Source organism: Passer domesticus, chromosome 16 (assembly GCF_036417665.1).
Source record: "Passer domesticus isolate bPasDom1 chromosome 16, bPasDom1.hap1, whole genome shotgun sequence".
Taxonomy (NCBI): domain Eukaryota; kingdom Metazoa; phylum Chordata; class Aves; order Passeriformes; family Passeridae; genus Passer; species Passer domesticus.
This window is the reverse complement of record NC_087489.1, coordinates 14679215-14700947: the sequence shown is the minus strand read 5'-3', so window position 1 is coordinate 14700947 and position 21733 is coordinate 14679215. Positions and strand designations below refer to the sequence as shown.

General features: G+C 53.5%; 1 protein-coding gene across 1 annotated transcript; it reads right to left on the bottom strand.

The window, feature by feature from the left end:
* Positions 1–9067: 9067 nt before the first annotated feature.
* Positions 9068–21394, bottom strand: UBE2V1 (ubiquitin conjugating enzyme E2 V1). Its single transcript, XM_064391998.1, has 4 exons — positions 21277–21394; positions 13277–13425; positions 11149–11274; positions 9068–10864 (listed from the first exon to the last, which is right to left on the bottom strand). Exons 1-4 carry the CDS (start codon positions 21296–21298, stop codon positions 10718–10720), a joined length of 444 nt encoding a protein of 147 aa, XP_064248068.1. The 5' UTR covers positions 21299–21394; the 3' UTR covers positions 9068–10717.
* Between the last annotated feature and the right edge of the window lie 339 nt (positions 21395–21733).

The following is a 21733-nucleotide window of genomic DNA, read 5'->3' as shown; positions in this document are numbered from 1 at the left end:
CCGGGTGGGGGCTGGCCTCAGCCCTGCCCCCCTGCTGCAGCCCCCCCCCCTGGAGCCTCCGAGGTGCCATTCCCATGGGCACACATGGATGCAGGACACTAGAGCCCTGGATTAGGAATGAGCCTCTGGTTTAGAGATATTTATTTGCTTTTTATCATAATGGGAAAAAAATGCAACAGCAGATAGAAGAGGAAGGAAAAAACCCCAATCTGGGTCAGGATCTCACACTGGCTAGTTCACTTCACAGTTTAAGTAAATAGTTCTCATCCCAAAACCCTTCAGGGTCATATAAATGTGCCTCTTCACATGGAAGAGACTATTTTGATAGTAGCTGGGTGCCTGATGAATTTGCAACTTTCCCAAACTGTCGGTGTCTAGAATGTGACTCAGTTTTTCACAGTGAGATATAAAATCCTATCAATTAATCTAACTTTTATTGCACCTCTGGGGCATGAACGTGATGTTATTTAAACAAATGGTTCCCATTACCTTCAATTATTTTATAAATGTTTTTCAGTGATTTATAGGCTTCTATTAAATGGACAATATACTTCTGTGCTCCTCGAGGGGGTAAACAGTAATCTGAGGGCTTGGGTTTGCTGATCCTTTCTTCTTTCTCTCCTTCCTTTTCCACACGCATCAGAGGCTGCTGTTTAATTACCAGGGAGGTGGGGAAGAGCTCAGCCAGACCCCAGAGGGTGCTGCCCCTCCCTGGGGCCCTTCCAGCCCCGGGGCAGCTCCCACCCTGACCCTGTGCCAGGGCTGGGCAGGGCAGGGCAGGGCAGGGCAGGGAAGGGCAGGGCAGGGAAGGGCAGGGCAGGGCTGGCAGGGCAGGGCAGGGCAGGGAAGGGCAGGGCAGGGCTGGCAGGGCAGGGCAGGGCTGGCAGGGCTGGGCTGGCAGGGCTGGGCAGGGCTGGGCAGGGCTGGGCAGGGCAGGGCAGGGCAGGCAGGGCAGGGCTGGCAGGACTGGGCAGGGCTGGGCAGGGCTGGCAGGGCAGGGCAGGGCTGGGCAGGGCAGGGCAGGCAGGGCAGGGCTGGCAGGGCTGGGCAGGGCTGGGCAGGGCTGGCAGGGCAGGGCAGGGCAGGGCTGAGCAGGGCTGGGCAGGGCAGGGCTGGCAGGGCAGGGCAGGGCAGGGCTGGGCAGGGCAGGGCAGGCAGGGCAGGGCTGGCAGGGCAGGGCAGGGCTGGGCAGGGCAGGGCAGGCAGGGCAGGGCTGGCAGGGCTGGGCAGGGCTGGGCAGGGCAGGGCCGGGCAGGGCTGAGCAGGGCAGGGCCGGGCAGGGCAGAGCAGGGCAGGGCAGGGCAGGGCAGGGCCGGGCAGGGCAGGGCAGGGCTGAGCAGGGCTGGGCAGGGCAGGGCTGGCAGGGCAGGGCTGGGCAGGGCAGGGCAGGGCAGGGCAGGGCAGGGCAGGGCTGGCAGGGCAGGGCAGGGCTGGCAGGGCTGGCAGGGCAGGGCAGGGCAGGGCTGAGCAGGGCTGGGCAGGGCAGGGCTGGCAGGGCAGGGCTGGGCAGGGCAGGGCAGGGCAGGGCAGGGCAGGGCTGGCAGGGCAGGGCTGGCAGGGCAGGGCTGGCAGGGCAGGGCTGGGCTGGCAGGGCAGGGCTGGCAGGGCAGGGCTGGCAGGGCTGGGCTGGGCAGGGCAGGGCTGGCAGGGCAGGGCTGGGCAGGGCAGGGCTGGCAGGGCAGGGCAGGGCTGGCAGGGCTGGCAGGGCTGGCAGGGCTGGCAGGGCAGGGCTGAGCAGGGCAGGGCTGAGCAGGGCAGGGCTGGCAGGGCAGGGCTGAGCAGGGCAGGGCTGGCAGGGCTGGCAGGGCTGGCAGGGCAGGGCTGAGCAGGGCAGGGCTGGGCAGGGCAGGGCTGGCAGGGCAGGGCTGGCAGGGCTGGCAGGGCAGGGCTGGCAGGGCAGGGCTGAGCAGGGCAGGGCTGGGCAGGGCAGGGCTGGCAGGGCAGGGCTGGGCAGGCTGGGCAGGGCAGGGCTGGCAGGGCAGGGCAGGGCAGGGATGCAGCTCCTCTGCCCAGGAGGGACGGGCACTGAGCATCCTGCTCCTCTCATGCCCCACTGAAGGAGCTTCTCCTGCCCGGGATGGAGATTCCCTGCAGTGCCTGCTGCTCTGGGGACACAGGACACTGCCACCAGCAGCCAGGCCTCAGAGAGCAGCAGCCCTGAGCCCCAGAAAGGCTGGCACGAGGCCCGGACAAGTCACTTTCGCCGCCCCAGGCCCTTGTGGCAGTGTTTGTGTCCCAGGCCGGGCTGGGGCAGGCCAGGCGGGTCAGGGCAGCAGGGAGCAGGGATGGGCACAGCACAGAGCCCGTGATCTGCGCGGGGTCACGCCGGGACGCGGCTCCTGCAGCACTGACCCGGCTGCCACCCCAGCAGGACCCCATCCATCCCCCTGCCAGGCCTCGGCAGCCTCCCTGCCCACGCTGACAGGCAGCACAGCAATTAAGTCCTCGCCGAACGAATTCACTTGAGCCTGTCTGCATTTCAAACAGCTCTGGAGATAGGCTCTGTTTACAGAGCCTGCCGCCGTTTATTATTTTTTGGGGGGTGTTGCACGGAGTGGGGAGGGGAGATGACATTTGGGGAAGATAAATAGGGCAGAAGACCCCGTAAAGACAAAGGGCTGAGCAGGGCTGGCTCGGACAGGGCTGCAGAGGGGCAGGGAGAGCATTTCCCAGCTCCCAGCTCCAGCTGGGACGGGCACAGCACTGCGGGGCTGCTCCCAGCCTGGGCAGGACCTGCTCCAGCACAGGGGGACAGCTCCTGGACATCCTCTGCCCATGGACTGGGATCATTTACAGGCAATCCCCAGCACAGCAGGGCCCTCCTTCCACGGGCACCCCTTTCCTTCCCACCCCGTGGCACACCAGGCACACGGAGGGAGCTGCAGATGCCCACGCTTCCCTCCCTGCTGGACTGGCACCTCTGCCAGGGAAAAGGGCAGCCCTGAGTGAGCAGGAGAGCCCTGGCTGTCCCCTGGGACCCCCAAACCCGGACCCTGCCGGGGTCCCCGGGGCAGTGTTGCCATCCTGTGCTCTCCAGAATCAAAGCCTCGTTTTCCCACAAGGCTGATCCCTCCTCCCAGCCCGGGCAGGGTTCTCCAGCTCCCATCCCCTGCGGGCACGGGGGGCACTCAGAGCTCACCTGGGTACTCCTGGCAAACAACAGCTCCCTCAAAGCTGTTACACCACTGAAAACAGCTAAGAGGGTTCTACTTAATTAAGCAGCACGAGGCCTCACAACGCTGACTGTCACTTCTCCCCTTTGCCTTGTGCTGCTGCCACATCCCAGAGGCGAATCAGCCAGCCCTGCTCCGGGTGTCACGGGGGCTGCAGAGGCACTGATAAACAACAACAATAATAAAAAATACCTGTACCTGCCCCTTGCCTTTGCTTTGCTTGAATCGGGTCAGTCTGGCAGACCAAAGCACTGCCTGGGAGTGAGGGTTTGAGGACACAGGGGGAGCTGTCTGGAGCCTGGCCCGGGCTGTTTGCACAGCAGCCACTCCGAAATCGGATTTCACTGCAGCAGCACAGAGTCCTCATCGGGTTTCTGCAGAGCTGGGCTCGGCTCTGCTTCTTGCTGCAGGGTTATTAAAAACACTTCAACCTGAAACAGACTCATTGTGTCCACACGTTTGCTGTTTATTATTATAAACAAGGGTGTCAGGGCCATTAAAAATAAATCAAAATGGGTAAAAAATGAGCAAGAAATACAAGGAAATGGAATGATTGAAAACACCCATCTCATCATCCAGGGCTGACAATCCCCACTCACAGGAATGCCTCTGTGCTAGAGAGAGGGGAAAATAACTTCTCATTTTTCTTTTCAGAATCCCTTTCTCAGCTGGGGATGCCAAGGAGAGGAGAGGAGCAGATCCAACACCCAGCCCTGGTCTGATGGCTCCTGGACCCTGGCTGGGATCCGTGCTGGCACATGTTCACTCCCACCAGGGGTGTGAGCTCTTGGGGTGACTGAACTGTGCGAGCTGCAAACACGGACAGGGAAAATCCACTGCATCACACTGCTCCCTTCAGAGCATCTCAACCACCTGACATTCCCAAAAATCACTGAAAAGCAATCAGAGAGGCTGCATCCTGCTCTCGTTCACAGCAGCACTCATCCAGCACAGAGGTGTCATGTACACAACACTGAGAGCTGTGGATTCCAGCTGTAATTCCCTGTGGAATTAATCACAGCTGCTCCCCAGGCAGAGCTGGGGCTGTGCCGTGGGAGGACAGCAGCCAGGTGCCAGCCCCAGGCCTCGCTGGGTGGGACAGCTGAGCCCAGGCACATGGCAGCAGGGCTGGGGCCCAGCTGAGCCCATCATCTCATTAAAAACATCACTGGGAGATTCCCACTCCACACCCTGCAGTTCCACAGCCAGGTCTGGGGGAACCAAGGCACTAAAATCTGATGAGAATGATGGAAAGTGTCAGAAGGGTCTTGTTTTGTGGCAGTGGGAGACCACAGGGTCACTTCTTGTCACTCTTGTTTGCACACAAAGCTCATGGGTGGCATTAGGAATATTTTAGAAGAACCACACATCAAAAAATAACTCTTTTTTTTAATGCATGTAATAATTTAAAACATGATTCTGCATGGTGGAGTTAATGAAATCCTCTCCTTCTGTAGCTCTGCACAGACCAAAAGCAAGCTTCACACGAGTGGACAGTGCCCCTGCACAGGAAGAGACATTGGAAGGGTTTTGGTTGTGCTTTGGGGCAAGGCTGGGGAAGGGACACACACGGGGACTGTGCTGGAAGCATGACGACATGCAGGGAAGGAAGGAACACTCTCAGCCTCCTGGGCTGCATTATCTGCTAGCACAAACAACCACACTGCAGGGCCCACACTGCCCTGGTGCCCTGAGCAGGGAGGCCCAGCCCTGGGCACAGGTGGCAGCTGAGCCTGGCACACACTGCAGCTCTCCAGGAGCCTGCACCGCCCCAGGACCGTGGGAAGCTTTTAATGGCTCACGAGGCAAGGCCTCCAAAATGTTTATATTAATACGTACATGCTGGACAGCCACTCGCTTGGTCTCAGCTGGAACCCAGTCCAAACAGCTGAGAAACATCTGGCTGCTAACCTTGGACAGCATCTCATCTGGTAGCCCAGGGATTTAAGAGGTCTCTTCAGAGGGACAGAAGTTTGGCAGCTCCTTGCTGAGAACTCTGTCCTGCCGTGGCTGTGCCTCACTCCTGCTCCTGCTCTGACACGTACAGACCCCAGCTCCAGCACCCAGGGACTGCACAGGGCTGGCTCCCCTGCCAGGAGCACTGCCGAGGGCGTGGGGCTGTGCTGCCCTGTCCCAAACCAGGCATCTCTGCACCTCTCTGCCCCAGCCCTCGCCTTGTCCTTCCTCTGCCTCACAGCAAATCAGTCCCAGAAAGTCTCCAGCACCAGGCAAACAGAAATCCTTTTCTCTAAAGCTCTGCAGATGATGATCGAGGCAATTAGGAACACGTGCTTTTAATGCAGGGGAAATGGCCCCACTGTTTCTGATGAAGATGGCTCCAAAGTTTGCATCGCTTTTCTTCTCAAACTCCTGCTTGGTTGTTTTTTTCCTCCCAAAGAATCTTCAGCTTTGGCTATCCTGAAACATCCTTTGGCAAGTGGAAGGATAAAAAGAGAACATGAAAGAATAGATGCTGAGCAACAGAGAGGGGGAAGCGACTTTTGGACCATTTGACATTTACCCTCCCCTCCTCTCAGCCATCAGGGTTCTGCAGGGCTCCCTAGACATGTCAGGGCAAAGCCAGCAACAACCTGGCTGGAGAGGCAGAAAAACAACAGGACCCACATTTCTGAAAACCCTTTGTAGGCTTTATTGAAAAGGAGATAAGGATGAAAAAAGGTGACAAGAGGCTTGACAGATATAAAATGATGAGCATTCAGCTTATCTCCCTATCCTCAAGATCTTATGCACTTTACATCTTCTTTCTGCCTTTATTTTTGTGACAACAAGTGTGGGAACATCAGGGAAACATCAGGGAAAATGTGAAGGCACAAGCACCAGGGAGGTAGCACCAAGAAGGGAGGACAAGGAAGATGCTGAAAAAGCCTCTTTCCTAGCAGGGGCTGAGCACGCTGGCTCTGGTCCAAAAAAGCACTTAAGCATGTGCCTAAATTAAATTTGCCTTTACTGGGGCTCTTCGCAGGCTTCAGCACATTCTCCAGCAATGTGCTCCAGCAGGGCCAGGGAACGAGGAGCTGCTAAGGGACCTGAAACTCGGGCAGCAGCCAGGTCAGTGTGCTGGGAGAGCACGTTAGCCAAGATTAATGCAACATGGAATTCCACCGACAGGAAAACCCTTAGCCACCAGAAAACCCTTCTTAAACATAAAATAATAAGTAAAAAAGTTCAGATATTAAGATGATCAGCATTGATTTCTCTTTAGCTTCTTTCAGCTCAGGGTAGGTAGAGCCTGATGCAGACACATTTACAGGTACCTGCAGAACTGGAGCTGCCCTGTTGCAGGGCACGTTGGTGCCAGTTTTAAAAACACACTGAACCCACCGGGCTGTTCCGTGGTGCAGCAAACACTGTCCTGTGGGAAAAGCACCCCCCTCAGAGGCTGAGTGGCCAATTCCCACCAGCACCAAGGTAAGCCACCAAGAGCTCCCACAGCCCTGCAATGCTCTGCAGAGCACCTGCAGGAGTGCATCCCCTGCATGGCCTGCAGGGCTTGGTGCCACAGCTGGGGCTGTTCTGCTCACACCACCCTGCAGCCCTGGGGGCTCAGGGGCTGCCCAGGGCCGGGGGGCACGGCTGCTGCTCCTGCTCTGTGCCCTGCTCTGTGCCCTGCTCTGTGTCCTTGTCCCTCCTGCTCCGTGCCCTGCTCCTCCTGCTCCGTGCCCTGCTCTGTGTCCTTGTCCCTCCTGCTCCATGCCCTGCTCTGTGCCCTGCTCTCTGTCCTTGTCCCTCCTGCTCTGTGCCCTGCTCCGTGCCCTGCTCCGTGCCCTGCTCCGTGCCCTGCTCCGTGCCCTGCTCTGTGCCCTGCTCCGTGCCCTGGTCCCACGCTGGGATGACCACAGACAACACCGGTGTCTCACACAGCAGCTGAAGACACAGCCTGGCTTCAGAGTTGTTACTATAACGATAGCGGGAGAAACTGAAATTTCAAACGGAAAGCAGTGCACGGGGGTGTACGAGAGCAGAAAGGGCACATTTGAGCACACGCTCCCTACACAGAGCTCAATTCCAACACACCGAGAAGCAGCCAGCCATCAGTCTTTGTGAACAATCCCGTCTCCCTGGTGCTGCCCCAGCAGGGAATGCTGTGCAGCGGCACAGCGGCTGCAGGGGAAGCGGCTCCGGTGGAACAGGAGGTTCCCGGACGGAACCCGAGCAGCCTTGGGAAGGATTCGGGCTCCCTCTGCCGTCCCTGCTCTGCCCCGGCCGGCGAGGGCTGAGGGGCCGTGGCACAGGAACGCTCTGCGGGCACAGGGACCCTGTAAGGGCACAGGGACCCTGTAAGGGCACAGGGACCCCCTAAGGGCACAGGGACCCCCTAAGGGCACAGGGACCCTCTGCGGGCACAGGGCAGGACTAGGGACCCTCTGCACAGAGAGCACAGGGCTGGCTCAGGGACACTCTGCGGGCACAGGGACCCACAGCACAGCGGGCACAGGGCTGGCACAGGGACCCTCAGCACAGCGGGCACAGGGCAGGCGGGTCTGGCTCAGAGCAGCCTCCTCCGGGCACAGCTCAGCCACCTCCAGCAGCAGCTGCTCCAAGCACATTTGTTTCACGGCCAATCCCCATATTTTATTTATTATCCCTCCCCAGCTTTCCCTGAACAGGGACACAGGCTGAGGGCTGGCAGGGATCACCCGAGCACCCTGCTGGGCACTGCCAGTTTGGACAAGCACAGGTGTGACACGGCTTTGCTTCCACAGCTCATTCCTGAAGCACCAACAAGCACCAGCCTGGGGTGAAGGGTCCCTTCCCCTGGCAGGTGACACACGCTGACACAGCCACCAGGCAGTCCCATGGCAGCTGACCCCCAGGCAGTTTTTACTCCACACCGCCCTTACTTGGCTGTGGAACAGCAGCGGAGCTCTGAGGTGTGCAGAGTGCAGCTCCTGGGGAGAACAGGCACAGTGAGCCCTTCTCTTTAAAGCAGCACCCGCTTTGTCTGAGGCTGTGAACGGGCAGCTCCTGCCAGCACAGCTCCAGCCAGGGTGGGACGCTCTCACCTGTACAGCTTGCAAAGCAAACCAGACCATTTCACGGGTTTAAAATCGTTACTTGAAGTAAGAAGGTTCAGGGAGGTCCCAAACACGCACCAACCACAACCTCCCAAGGAGGGCATGGCCACTCTGAAAAAGAGACAATCAAGCAGCCCACTGTAATTATCACGTTGTTCCGATGCCCACTTACCACCTCTGACACATTTTAAATAAGCACACACACAGTATTAGTCCCGGGAGCCAGCAGTGTTCACTCCAGCCCAGAACCAGCAGCAGGTTTCACAAAGCATCACAAGGCCAAGCCCTGTTTCATTCCCAGCCAGGGAGAACCTCGGTTCAGCCCATCACTGCAGGGAATGCAGCAGGACCTTCCAGCAATCTGAGACACTTCCCACTGGGAAAAGGCCAGCATTCCACAGCCCTGTTTTCACCAGACTGGGAGGAAAGCTCAGCTTCTTGCAGGGCATGCTGCAGGCAGACACTCTTCACTATCTGAGGAAAACACTGAAAATTTCGGGTTATGAAATGCAGCTTGACCTTGCCAGGCAGTGTAACACGCAGCTGTGGGGGAGTCCATTTCCTCGGGGCTGCAGCACAGCAGTGCTGCCTGTCACCCCCTGCCACCACCAGGATCCAGGGACCCCTGGGCCTCACCTGATGCCACCAACGGCCAAGGCTGGGGCAGCCCGAGGCTCCAACCAAACCAACCAAAACTACAGATGCTCCTTGGCACAGCAGCAGCAGCTGGACAGAGACAATTGCCTTTCAGCACCAGTTTACATTCTGGCAGCTAAACGTGATCTGCAGGAAGATACTTCCAACAAATCAAGAATTCCATAAGGGATCCAAATTCTAAACATAAATACAATTAAAGCCTTCTAATATTAATGCACACTTTTTATTATATTAAAATCAGGCAATGGTCTGATACAATAAAAAGGCTGCTTATGGAATACTGTTATGTTAAACTTTCAGTACAGAGGATGTTAAATCCTTACAACTAATATTTTCCTCAGAAGTTAATGGAAACATCAATTGTTCATTGACTTGACAGCTGCTGCTTTAAAATGTGTTTATTTTTACTCTTTTCTTTTTTTCCTTTTCTTTTTTTTTTTTTTTTTTTTTTACACAAACACTGAATTTTTCATAAAACTTAGGACACACTAGGTCGGTTTCCTGTAAGCTTGCATCCACATTGCAGCAGTTAGTGGTCCGGAAGAGTAAACCAGAAAAGGCAGTGATTTGCCAGGATGCAAAGCCAGTCAAGGTCCTTAATCTGCTGTGCCACCGCTGCCCCAAAATCTTCACTGAAGAGATTTCTACGACTTACAGAACCCTAATAAAACCTGCCACCCGGATTTGATTTGTCTGTGGCTGTTGCATCTTTAGAAGGGGCAAACGCAAGTGCAACGTTTTGTCAATTAACATTCTTGGGTCAATCCAAAGCACCAAAACAGTGATTTGAGGGTACCTGGAGCGTGTTCAGAACCTCTACGTGCAGAGTGTCCCCCAGTGAAGTTTGGCAGCAGAAGCTTTGGGCAATCCTGGTAAATGACTGCTCTTTTCCCCACGTCAAAGCCTATCTAGGAGCACAGCCTGGCGGTGTGGCAGCGGTGTGGAGGGAAGGGAAAGCCACGCCTGCCAGCAGAACAGACACTCTTGTTTCCCAGGCTGGTGAAGACTAAATTTGTTGCAAAACCAAAATGATAAGCAGGAGGGAACAGGTCAAGTTATTGCCCCGATGCTCACCCCTGGGCCAGGGGTGAGAAGAGTCACCAAGAGGGGCAAAAAGAAAGCAGCACCCCCACTAAAAGGAGGGGAAGAGGGAAGAGATAAAAAGAACCCTGAATCCCTCACCCAAAGCTCACGTCACTGGTGAGGGAGACCAGGAAGAGAAATACAATCTATGCCTTGGCCAAAGGAAAGAAGGAAAGCTTGCCCCAGATTATCAGGGCATTTAAAAAACAATAAAAACCCAAAAACGACCACAGTCACATTCAGCCTTTACTAGAGCGAGCACAAAGGGAGGGATGACTGAGGTTAGCACACATCCCCAGTAGTAGTCCGTACAGCCCAGTGTAGTACTGGAAGCAAAAACCTTTGTGTCTACTCTAATAAATAGCCCTGAGCTTCGACTCTATTGCAAAAGACAGAGAAAGAAAAAAATAACCCAGGCCAGACACACAGCAAGGTGATTGTGGGATGGATCCTTTCACAGTTAAGTTGGATGTGCCACACTGGTCTTGACAGTAATAAATTTAAATAGACTTTTCCTGATACCAGAAGTTCAGCTATGTGGACAGTGGTTACACGACAGGATTATTTGTTATAGCACAACTTATATTTCAAATGAAAAAAAAAAAATTAGTATCATTTACAGTATCTCAAGAAAAACTTCCTTTGAATGGGAACTTCCTTTCCAGTATTTTGAGGTCTACAAGATGCATCTAGAAAATTTACTACTGTGGAAAATGAAGACAGCTTAAATTGAATAAGGGGGGGCATGTTGGTTTTGTTTTTTTTTAATTAATTGCTGTAACATTGTCCTTCAGGTGGCTGAGGAAGTTTCATATTTTCTTTAGACATCATTAGACGCCGAAGCTCTTGCAGAACAACTTTGATACTATAAGAATTCTGCCATTTTGCTAGGACTGATATGGCTCTGGGGTCCACCTAAAACAGACAAAAAACCATTCCTGTCAGAATTGTTCACTGGTTACACGTAACTCCCCCCACCCCCAGCTAAAGATCCCACATGAAATCTGAGTGGCAGAAATCAAAAGCATTTTCCAAAAATCATAATAAATCTCCACTTGTCCACTTCCCTTCTACCCCCTTTCCTTCTCCAACAAAGGGCACCACAAAAAACGAGGAGCTAAGCAAGCCACAAGTATAAACAAAGCACTGGAGCTGCACAAAACAACAACATTTAAATGAATAAAAGCAAAAAAACTTACCACTCCATTAGAACTATTTACTCCATTCATATTAATTTTTGTTACAAATCTTACAAATGGAGGTGCTTCTGGATACTTAGGCCCACATTCTATTTTAAGGCTGTATATTCTGTTTTCATAAATTGTCTGAGGGGAAAAGAAAGGGGGAAACAATTACATCAGGCAGTTCAAGAAGCATTTGGTTAAAGCAGTGGCTACTTTAGGAACATGGGAAGTACCAGAAGTGTGGGCAGCCAAGTAGAAACTGTCCTGGCTCCCTGTTTTGAGTTCATTTTACAATATCCAGAGTATCAAGTGTTCCTCCAGGGTAATAATTCTGCTGGTGTTGGTGCAGGGAGCAGCCCTGAGCTCCACGCAGGGCTCTGGGGTCTGTGGAACCCCCCACACAGAGTGGCACTGGGAGCCACCGTGCCCAGCCAGCACAGAGCCCTGCAGGGCAGCTGAGGCTCTGACAGTGCCACTGGCTTTGAGCAGTGCCAGCAAGGAGGCTCCTGGCTGTGGGACACCACCCACGGCCTGGGAATGCACACCCAGGCAACTCGGGGCTCTGCACAGCTCCTCTTCCCCACTGCAATCCAGCACAGCATCCTCCCACTGCTACAAGCGTGGCTGCTTCCCACCACAGGGAAACAGGGCTCAGCTTTTGTCCCCAGCCAGTATTTCCACATCCTACTAGGAACCAAAATGGGAATAACAGAATCTGAGCAGTGTCAAAAGGAGGACAGCAAACAGGACTGGCTGCAAGTCCCCAGGATCTCTCCCAATGCAATCTGCTGCCTTCAAGCAAGAAGCTCAAAAGAAGTCACAACATATTTGGCAAGAAGATCCATCTTCCTAGGTGTGTCAGAAAAACAGGAGAGGCAGAGCTGACTCCTCTGCTGTGATGGTCCTGCAGCCTTGCTTTGCAGCACGACAAGAACTGCAAACTTCCATCACTGCTGGCAAGGCTGCACGCTCCTGTTTGCACATTTCAATTCCTATTTAATTTTCTAAATTAGATTTCAAGGTTGTTTAAATTTTCCATAAACCCTGGGCACACACTGAGCTTTCTTCACAGCCTTAATGCAGGCTCATTAGCACTCTCCTAATGTTCTAAAATCAAATGCTGTTCTAGAAAACAATTTGGGTACATCATAAACAAATGAAATGCTCGTGACTGGGGAGAGATTAGCAAAGGCAGACAACAAGTAAACAACACTTCTGGGTGAGACAGCAAACACTGCATGTATAATGCCTTCACAACACAGCTCCTGCACAGCCTCACTGTGGGTGAGGCAACTGACAGAATGGGAACAGAGCAGGAACATGATTAAAGGTCTGTGAAGATTTCCATGTAATGACCCCTGAATTACTGGGAAATGATACTGAGCCACATGTAGAAGACATCTGCTATTGCAGGGAGGAGAACTGGCTACCTGCACTCCATCAGAGCTTATTAAGGAAATAGGACAGTGAAACTGGAGACAAGTTCTGGTTTTAGAACATGTGCACACACCCAACACACAATGAAGTCCCCAAGATCACTACTGGAGTGTAAGCCCACAGTTCAGCAGGGCTGGGGGGAAATGAGAACACAACAATACTCCCACAAAGACTGACTGCATTATTAGATGCTGCTTTGGGAGAGGACATTCAGAGAAGAGACTGAAAACACTAAAATTTGAGTTTCCTCAGTAAGCTGAAATTGTACAAGAGCTCATCAGTACTGCTGCAATAAACAGCACCCCACAAACTGAACAGGAAGAGCAGACAAGCCAGCACAGAGCATCCCTGGCACCTGAGCAGCTCCATGTGTAACCCCCCCAGCTGAGGGACTCTGACCCTTGCTGGATTCAAGGGCACAGGATATTAGAATTTGGGAACTCAAAAGTTATGTCTTACTGAATCTGCAAATGTAAAGCAGACAAGTAACAACTAACCAGGGAAAGGCACCAAAATGTTTCAAATTATAAGCAAAAAGCCATATAAACACATGAAACCCATTATTACAAAGAACTTCAACATAAATCACTTCTTAAAGTGTTTTTTTGCTCATTTGCCTTTTGTTTATTTTTTACTTCAGTGGTGAGGTTAGGAGAAGGGGGAAAAAATGTACCAGTACTATTTTAGTATCTAAGTGGATACTTACTCTTGGAGGCCCAATAATCATTCCTGTCCATCTCGTAAGTGTCATATCTTCATCATCTTCAAGGCCCCAGCTAACTGTTCCATCCCCTACTCCCTTCTGACCCTCTTCAAGTTCTTCCAAAAGACGAAAATTACGAGGAACTTTTACTCCTGAAACAATCAGAAAACATATTTTCAGTTGAGAAATCTTGTAAAGAAAAAAAGTTAGAGTAATTTCAGTCATTTTACAGGTCACATTTTGGGCAAAACTGTGAAAATACTACTTTTTGAATGACAATATTTCAATGTCACAAAAAAGCTATTCCCATATTTAGCCTGGGTTTTACAAGCAGAATCAAGGTATCCCCAAATAAACATTCCAGAAGGCTGACAGGCCACATGTTATGGCATGCAGTAAAATGAAAGGAAATCTCTGTTCCCTCAAAGGTAGACACAGTATTATAGAGCTCTAATTAGCACTTGTCTATATGATTTATAGTGTAAAAATTTGGAAGTTTCTACAAAATGACACCATGAGACGCTTGACAGCAGTTGACTCACTCAGAGCTTTAAAAATACCTTTCAAAGCAAATAAAACTCTTTCATTACATTAGTAGGTTAATCTGAAGTTAATTGAAGTGGGCTTTGTCAGCAGCAATAGCATTCTTTGTACTTGTGACCTCCACCACCAAGGAATTTCAGCACTTTGTAATTGCTGGCACATTTCTCCTCAAAACAGACAGCAAAACAGGGAGGTTTCCTTCTGCCCACTGCAGTAATGGGAAACAATGGCACAGAGAGCTTCGGTGACACAGCCAAGGTCACACAGCCCGTGGTAAGGAGGACCCTGAACTCAGGCCACAGTGGTGACACTGCTCTCCAAGGTTCTGCACCCCAGAGCAGAGCTGCCCTCGAGCCCACTGCTGCTGGGTCTGTGTGCCAGCTTCTGGTGTGGAGCCAATCCTGGGCAGCTCCAGGGTGGATCCACTGCTGGCCACGGCCCAGGACACCAGCACTGCTGGGATAAAGTGTTTGGGAAGGGACAAGGTTATGGAGAGAGGAGTGAGGCTGTGCCAAGGAACAGCTGTGCACACACCAGGTCAGTGAAGGATGGGCAGAGATGGCCCTGGGGAAGCAGAGATCCACCTGCAGCCCATGGAGCACTCCTTGGCCATGGGCAAAATACAGAAATAATATATTTAAAGTCTCCTTTAAATATATTAACGACCTAAGGAAACTTAATGGCAGAGATGATTTTGCTGCATAATCAGAGGTGTCCAAATTTCATTCACTACAAAGCATGCATCAATGAAACCAAAGGAGCAAATGACTAAAGAAAGTGGACACACACCTGATGTGACATATCCAAGAACAGCCTGGGCAGCAGGGCTGTCACAGCTGCAGCACAGCCCTCAGCCAGCAGAGCAGTGCCAGCAGGCACCAGAGCTGCGCTGGCAGAAGCACACCTCCCATCCCGGGGTGCTGAGCACAGCTCCCTGCCAAATCCCCTCCCAGCCAGACCCTGCTCTTTCCACGGCTGCTGAGCAGCACAGCCTTTGCTGTGAGAGGAAATGAGTCAGCTGGGGCTAGTAAAGGCACTGCCAGGAGCCTGCCCGAGCCCAGACCCTGGGGGCAGCAGGACCTCCTGGGCACCGCTGTCACGTCCCCTGCATGACAAACTCCAGCATTTCCTCTCCCACAAAATCCTTTCAGTTATGGAGGGTGTATCCTGAGTGCCCCAGACACACGAGGCTCGAGTCTGCAAGGCACACGTGAGCCATGACAGACGAGCCACCCCTTTGCAATCCTGTTCCCAAGCTTGGGGAGGCAGGGCAGCCCCAGCACCTGGGGTAAGAGAGCTGGGGACACAAGACACGGAGCACGAGCTGAAGGGCAAGGTGCAAGCTCTGCCTGCACACACCTCACCTACTTCCCTAGTTTGCTGCAGTGGATGCTGGGGAGAGCTGCTGATGGGCAATGACTCACAGCTAAGCTGTGTCTGGCCCAGCCCTGCCTGCTGGTGCTCTGGGGAAAAAGGGCCAGGGCAGAAGGGCAAACACAAGGTCCTTCTGGAGGGGGCCCAGCAGCTCTTCCCAGGGCAGGGGATGCCACAGAGGAAACCCTGAGGGTGTTATTAGAACCCCAGCCCAAGCAGCCATCAGCTGGAGCCAGGGGAAGACCCGCCTGGAATGAGTCACATGAATGCCAAAAGATGCTCTCACTTCCACACCACAACATCACAATGCTTAACAAGCACCACCTCAGTCTGTGCCTCGCTCCTTAATAACATCACTTCACAGTTATCAGTGGTGCAATGACACCTTACAGGTATGTACTGGGACCAAGCTAAATAACCCAGGAGGAATCAGCTTTAGGGCAGACACAGGCCACACAGCAAAGAAGAAAACAAAAAATACTGCCTGTCCACCCTTCCTCTGAGCACCAGCTCTGAGTGAACCCTCTGAGCATCACACCCTGTTCACTGAGCCAGGCAGGAATCTTTAAGTGAGCGTGTAATTAAAAATGACATCAGCACGTACACATTTGAGCAGCCACAACCAAGCCTGAAAGGCAGCCTCAGTTCTGACATTTGCTACCCAGGGCTGGGCTTGGCTTTACAACCTTACGGGAAGAGAAAGGCAACTTAATTGCTGAGCTCTCCCCAGATAGAGCTGCTCTGATTCAGCATGAATCCAGCGTGAATCAGAGCCATAAAAGAGTCACACAGGATTTCAGAGCTCTTTGGGAAGTGTGAGGTCTCCAGAGAGCTGGCGAGTCACACTGCAGCGACTCCTGCCACACGGAAATCTCACAGCAATGAGTGTTCATGCCCAGGAACTGCAGGGCATCATGGCAAGGGGGTGCCCCAGGGGAAGGACACAGATTTGAGCTTTATGCACTTCACAGAAAATGATCACGGCAGATAACTGGTAGCCTTACAAGAGATGACCCTGTCACACAGCACTGCTGCTTTCTTAACATGGGTTACCCCTACTCTAAAGCTCAGGGTGTAACCTGAAGGACCATCACCTCAGCTACCACAGAAGGTGCCCATTCAGCTCCCTCCCTGGCACATTCTCAGGAAATTCATTCAACAGAATCACACATATAAAATATTACAGCAATACAACCATAAATGCTTTATATAGATAAACTTCCCTTAAGCAAGGCAGAATAAAGCCCAGATTCATCCTTCTGGTCAGTCTGGAAGGATGCACCAGGCCATTAAGGCAGCCCCATCTCCTCCTCACCTGCAGGGTCTGGAGCACTCATGGTCTGCTGCCACATCCTGCTGGGACCCAAACCTCACAGAACTTTGTCACTTGTGATCACACACAAACACATCACACTGTGTTTGCTGTCCACCAAGACTCCTAGAAAGTGGCCAGACCTGTCCTAGGCACACACAGAATTTGCCAAACAATGTCCACGCTGAAGCATGGCAGCTGCAGAGTCAGGAGATGGCCTGTGCCCCTGAGTCTCTGGGGTTTCCTCCTCCCACCCCCAACAAATACCCTGCAAAACCCTCTCAGCACAGCACTGGAGACTTCCCTGGCAGTAACCAAACCAACCTGTTACTCTAAGAGCCCTTCATTTAACACAAGAAAGCCTAAATAAAGTGAAGGCAATTAAAAAGTAATCAGCTTGTCTAAAGTACTTTCAGTTATGCATTTTAATTCAGCCTTCACTATAGTTCAAGATGACTCTCAAACAGCAGCTTCATTTGAAACATAAATATAAATATCTCAGTAATTGTTTCACTTGTAGCTTGCCTAACCTCACAGAAACACTCCCAGAAATGAAACTGAAAACCTATTTCAGAGCAAAAGGAGATAGTCACTATTAATCCCAACAGCAAACCAGTGAAAGCTGAATCATAACTGCATGGGCTAGGCGAGCTCTCCAGTGCCAGATCTGCACAGTCCTTCTCAAAGAACACCTTTCAGCAAGAGTGTTATTGCATTATATACAATCTCACGTATTTGAGAAGCCTCAACCCCACCCACGGGTTCAGCAGCCACAAAACGTTAAGGAAATAATTTTATGGCAAGCAGAGAGGAGAACTGAAGCACAGACTGTACTCATGGAGCTCGAGCTGCAGTTCAGAAGCTGTGTGACCCGTGACATCTTCCTCAGCCTTCACCAAATCAGGACCTTCTGTTCTCCCTGTCTGAACCTTCCCTGGCCCCTCACAACCAGCTGGTTGTACACCCGAGTGGCAAGGCAGAGCCAGCACACTGAACTGGGGACAAAGGAGTCTGACCTGGGCAGAATCTCACTAAAGGAAGAGCAGAATGATCCTGAATGACAGTCACCTGCCAGCTTGGACTTTAAAGATCTTAAAGCACTCTCAGATTTACCTTTTCATGCAGCACTACTGAAGATACAGATACACAACTGAATGTGTCTTGCAACAGCTTTAAGAGTGATCTTATCAGGCTGAGATTGTTCTCATCTTACTCACAGACTACACTTTTCATCTCCATTTTCCTCAGTCACATAGCCAAAGCAATTGTCACAAAAGCTTTCAGGAGACAAGGACTTTGGATTTCCTGCATTGTCTTTGCAGTCACAATTTCCACTCTGATGATGCAGACAGGTACTGAGATATTTTGCAGACACAAAAATAACTTCCTGTGCACTTCAACAATTTGAAGAGTTTTCTGTTCTGCGCAAGCTTCAGCACTGGTTCTACCTTTCAATCTTTTAGGCAGGTTCCTGGGAAAGAGGTCACTAAAACATCAGTCTGAGGCCTCCAAGCACAGGCAGGGTCACACAGCCCCAGGCAGGGTCACACAGCCCCAGGCGGGGTCACACAGCCCCAGGCGGGGTCTGGCAGCCCCAGGCGGGGTCACACAGCCCCAGGCAGGGTCACACAGCCCCAGGCAGGGTCACACAGCCCCAGGTACAGCCCCAGGCAGGGTCACACAGCCCCAGGCAGGGTCACACAGCCCCAGGTACAGGCACAGCCCCAGCTCACACCCAGGGGGATGGGGCACAAACCATCAGCAACTGCAGCTCCACTTGCAGGAGTTGAACAGCACGCTCACAACCTGACAAACCCAACTTCCCCACCCTCACCACATCTGTCAGTGTTACACCTGCCAGATCCTTACCTGTCTACACATTTACTACAGTCATTAGTCCTGTTCTCAGTCAGAATGCTGCTTTTCAAACATATTATGTTATTTATACCATTGAAGATGAAGATATCCAATTCAGTATCACCTTGTAGGAATGCTGAACTATTTGCCTTTCTATTCAATCAACCACATCCTTCTGTTACAGTACCCAGAGCTCTGCAATCAGCTCCTCTGGCACTGTTTCACGTGCTCTTACAGCCCATCTTACTGGAGAACACAGGATTTATCCTGTTTTCTCTTCAGTTACTTTTCCCCTACCCCTGAGCCTTTCACTGACAGTCCCAGAGCCCTGCTCTGGCAATGCTTCCTTTGAGATGAGGATGGCTGTTGTCACTCCAAGGAGTGTACACCTGCACTGTGCAGCACTCCCACTGCCCTCTGCTGAGCTCCCCACAAGCATCCCCTGCAGTTTACAGGGATGTTCTGGGGTTAGAAACACACTTTTAATGCACTGCACTAACCCAACGTGTGCTCTCCTCTGCTAGGAGCACTGAGCCACATGTACCAGCACTGTCACAGCCATGCACCCGAGGACTGGCTCTTCTGCACTTCTCCACCTTCCTCAGACTTGGAAAAACTTGGATCTGAGCAAAGCCTTTCACCACTCAGCACCTCCAGGCTGCTGGTAACACAGTGCTCACAGCCCTGCAACAGACACACTGCACTGAACTGTGACAAAGTGGGTTAAGTGAGGTCATTAAACCTTTCCCAGGGTGGAAGTTACAGAAGCACCCTCCCGCAGCTGGGTTTGCCTCATTCCAAACCCCAAATCTGCAGGACAGCAGCACGTGCAAGGCCTGCCCTGTGACTGCAGCCCAGCCAGGGCAGGAGCCCCTGGAAGCCCTGGGTTCCTGCTGGATCCCCTCTGGCAGCTGAGCATTCCTGCAGGACACTCAGTCTGCAGGATGGACACAGAGTGGGAACTAGGAACAGCCTCACTGAACCCATTAAAGTCAACCCTTTCTTTTTATTTATACAATAATGGGGTGTGTGGGAAACCCACATCATCAGCAGCACAGGATCCCCCTCTCTCAGAGCCCCACATCCTAACACTCCTTCCAGGCCAAGGGGTGGGTTTGTCCCTTGTTAATAATTTCGACCTGCTTAATAGACACAAATATCTAATCTAAAATCTAATATCTAATATCTAATCTGTCTACCTGTCTAATTGCCAGGACCAGCCCTATGACTTCTTTAGGTTACAGGGACATTTGTTACCACTTCTTCCTTTGGGTCAGTAGCTGCTTTTGAAGACAGATGAGCATTTTCCATCTTCAGTATGTGTTCAGGCTCTGTTGCTAAACCACCACGACCTCAAGGCATCACACACATTCCAGTACTTCACAGACAAACAGGAGCACATTCAGACTCCACAAATCACGTTTTAGCAAACTGTGCTTCCCAGGTGAGTGAAGGCAGTGCTGAGGCACCCAGCCCCAGCATGGACAGAGAGCTGTCCCCTGCAGGGCACAGGGACCAGAGCCTGCCCTGCAGTGCCACTGCCAGCACCTGGGCACTGCCCTTGCCACCAGCACGGGTGGCACTGTCCTTCCCCAGCACTGCAGGGCGCTCTGGGGGCAGCCCAGGAGCTCCCATGCCACCCCTGGAGCTGCCCAGGCCGAGTTGGCTCACTGCAGACATGCAGCACAGCTCTGCACGCCAGCCCGAGTGCCCACGCTGCACACCGGGGCCCTGCTCCCCGCTCTGGGGACACCACGCAGCTGCCACCAAGCCAGGGGACACGGCAACAACGCACCAGACACAGGGTGGCCAGCAGGTGCTGGGGAACACAGCCTGTCCCAAAGGCTGCCCTGTGACCCCAGCACAGCACAGCTCTGTCCCAGAGCTGCCCGGCCTGAAAAGGAAAGCACTGGCCTCGTTCTTCCAGCCCAACACAAAACGCACAGTCAGCATTGAAGGATCACTGAGAAGGCAGAGCAGGCAGCAGAACGTGACCTGACAGGGGAAGAAGGGTCCCTTCCTCCAAGCTCCAGCTCCTGTGGCTTTACTCAGCACCTCACACGTTCAAAGACCTGTAACACAATTCTCAGGACAGCAACCACCGCACTTGATTGAGTTTTTATTAATTGATTGATATGAATTATGTGCGTTGTGATGGTTACCCTTAAAATCTGAGTGGTCATTGACAGAGAGCTATCTGTACAAAAAGAACTCCAAAATACTTCTATTACATCCCCACCAGCCACGTTCTGGTGAGCACAGTCAAACTCTGGAGGGTGCAGCTGGGAAACAAGCACTACAGAGGCACATGTGAAACCCTCCACGGACTGGGAGAACAGGAAAACGAAACTGCCTCAACAGAAGTGACTCTGATTTCCTCGATCTGTTGGAGGTTATTAGCGGATGCCAACAGCAAAGACCTCACTCCAAATCCAGCGGCAGTGTTTCTGTTTAGCACATGACGATGAATGCAGAGGGACAGTGAGTGTAACCGCCCGAAGCTGGCGTGGAGCGGGTTTGCAGGGAGCAGAAACTCGCTGCCATTCGGGAGCACACGGCCGCTGACACGGGAACGGCTCCGAGCGCCCGGCCCGGCCGCGGCCCGGGGACCAGCGGCTGCGAGCCGCGGCAGCCCGGCCCGGGAGAGCCGGCAGGGCGGAGCGGAGCCCGCCAGGCTGCGGCCCGCTCCCGCCGGGCCCGCTCCCGCTGCCGCCGCCCCGGAGCGCTCCCGCCGCCAGGCCCCGCAGCCCGGCAGGCGCGGCCGGGCCCCGCGGCGGGAGCGGGGCGGGCTCCGGCTCCACCCCCGCCCGCCGGGCCCCGCGCCGCCGCCCCCCCCCGGGCGCGGCCCCCCTCCCCGGGCTGGCCCCGCGGTGCCCGGCGGCCCCGGCGCGGCCCGGCCCGGCCCGGCCCCGCTCACCCGCGCCCGTGGTCGCCGCCATCTTGCGCCGCCGCCGCCGGCCCCGCCCCCGCCTGACGTCACCGCAACGCGGGAACTGCGGCCGCGGGCGGGCGCGCTAAGGGGAGCTCGCGGCGGGGCGGGGCGGGGCGGGCCGCGCGCGGAGCTCTGTGGTGCACGCGCGGCGCTCCCGCAGCTCCGCGGCGCGGGCGGGCGGTATCGCCGCCCGGTGCAGCCCTGCCACCGGCCCCGGGGCTCCGGGACAGCGGCGCCGTGGGGCGTGAGACACCGCCTGCAGTCCGGCCCAGCTTCCCCCAGCCCGCTCCCCTCCGGCGTAATACGGAAAAAAAAGAAATGGGAAGGAAATGAGTTCTGCTTCACTTCGCTTTACAAAACACGCTCAGAAAATGAGCCCCAAAGCAGCTGTGAAACAGCCAGAACACGAAAGGAAAGGAAAAGGCAGCAGAAGGAAAGGAAA

What these genes read in the sequence shown, in the direction of transcription:
- UBE2V1 (XM_064391998.1), bottom strand. Translation starts at nt 21,298, where the DNA reads ATGGCGGCGACCACGGGCGCGG. An exon ending in GGCGGCGACCACGGGCGCGG is followed by an intron (nt 13,426 to 21,276) that starts GTGAGCGGGGCC and finishes TGATTGTTTCAG; the next exon opens with GAGTAAAAGTTCCTCGTAAT. An exon ending in TAAATAGTTCTAATGGAGTG is followed by an intron (nt 10,865 to 11,148) that starts GTAAGTTTTTTT and finishes TGTCTGTTTTAG; the next exon opens with GTGGACCCCAGAGCCATATC.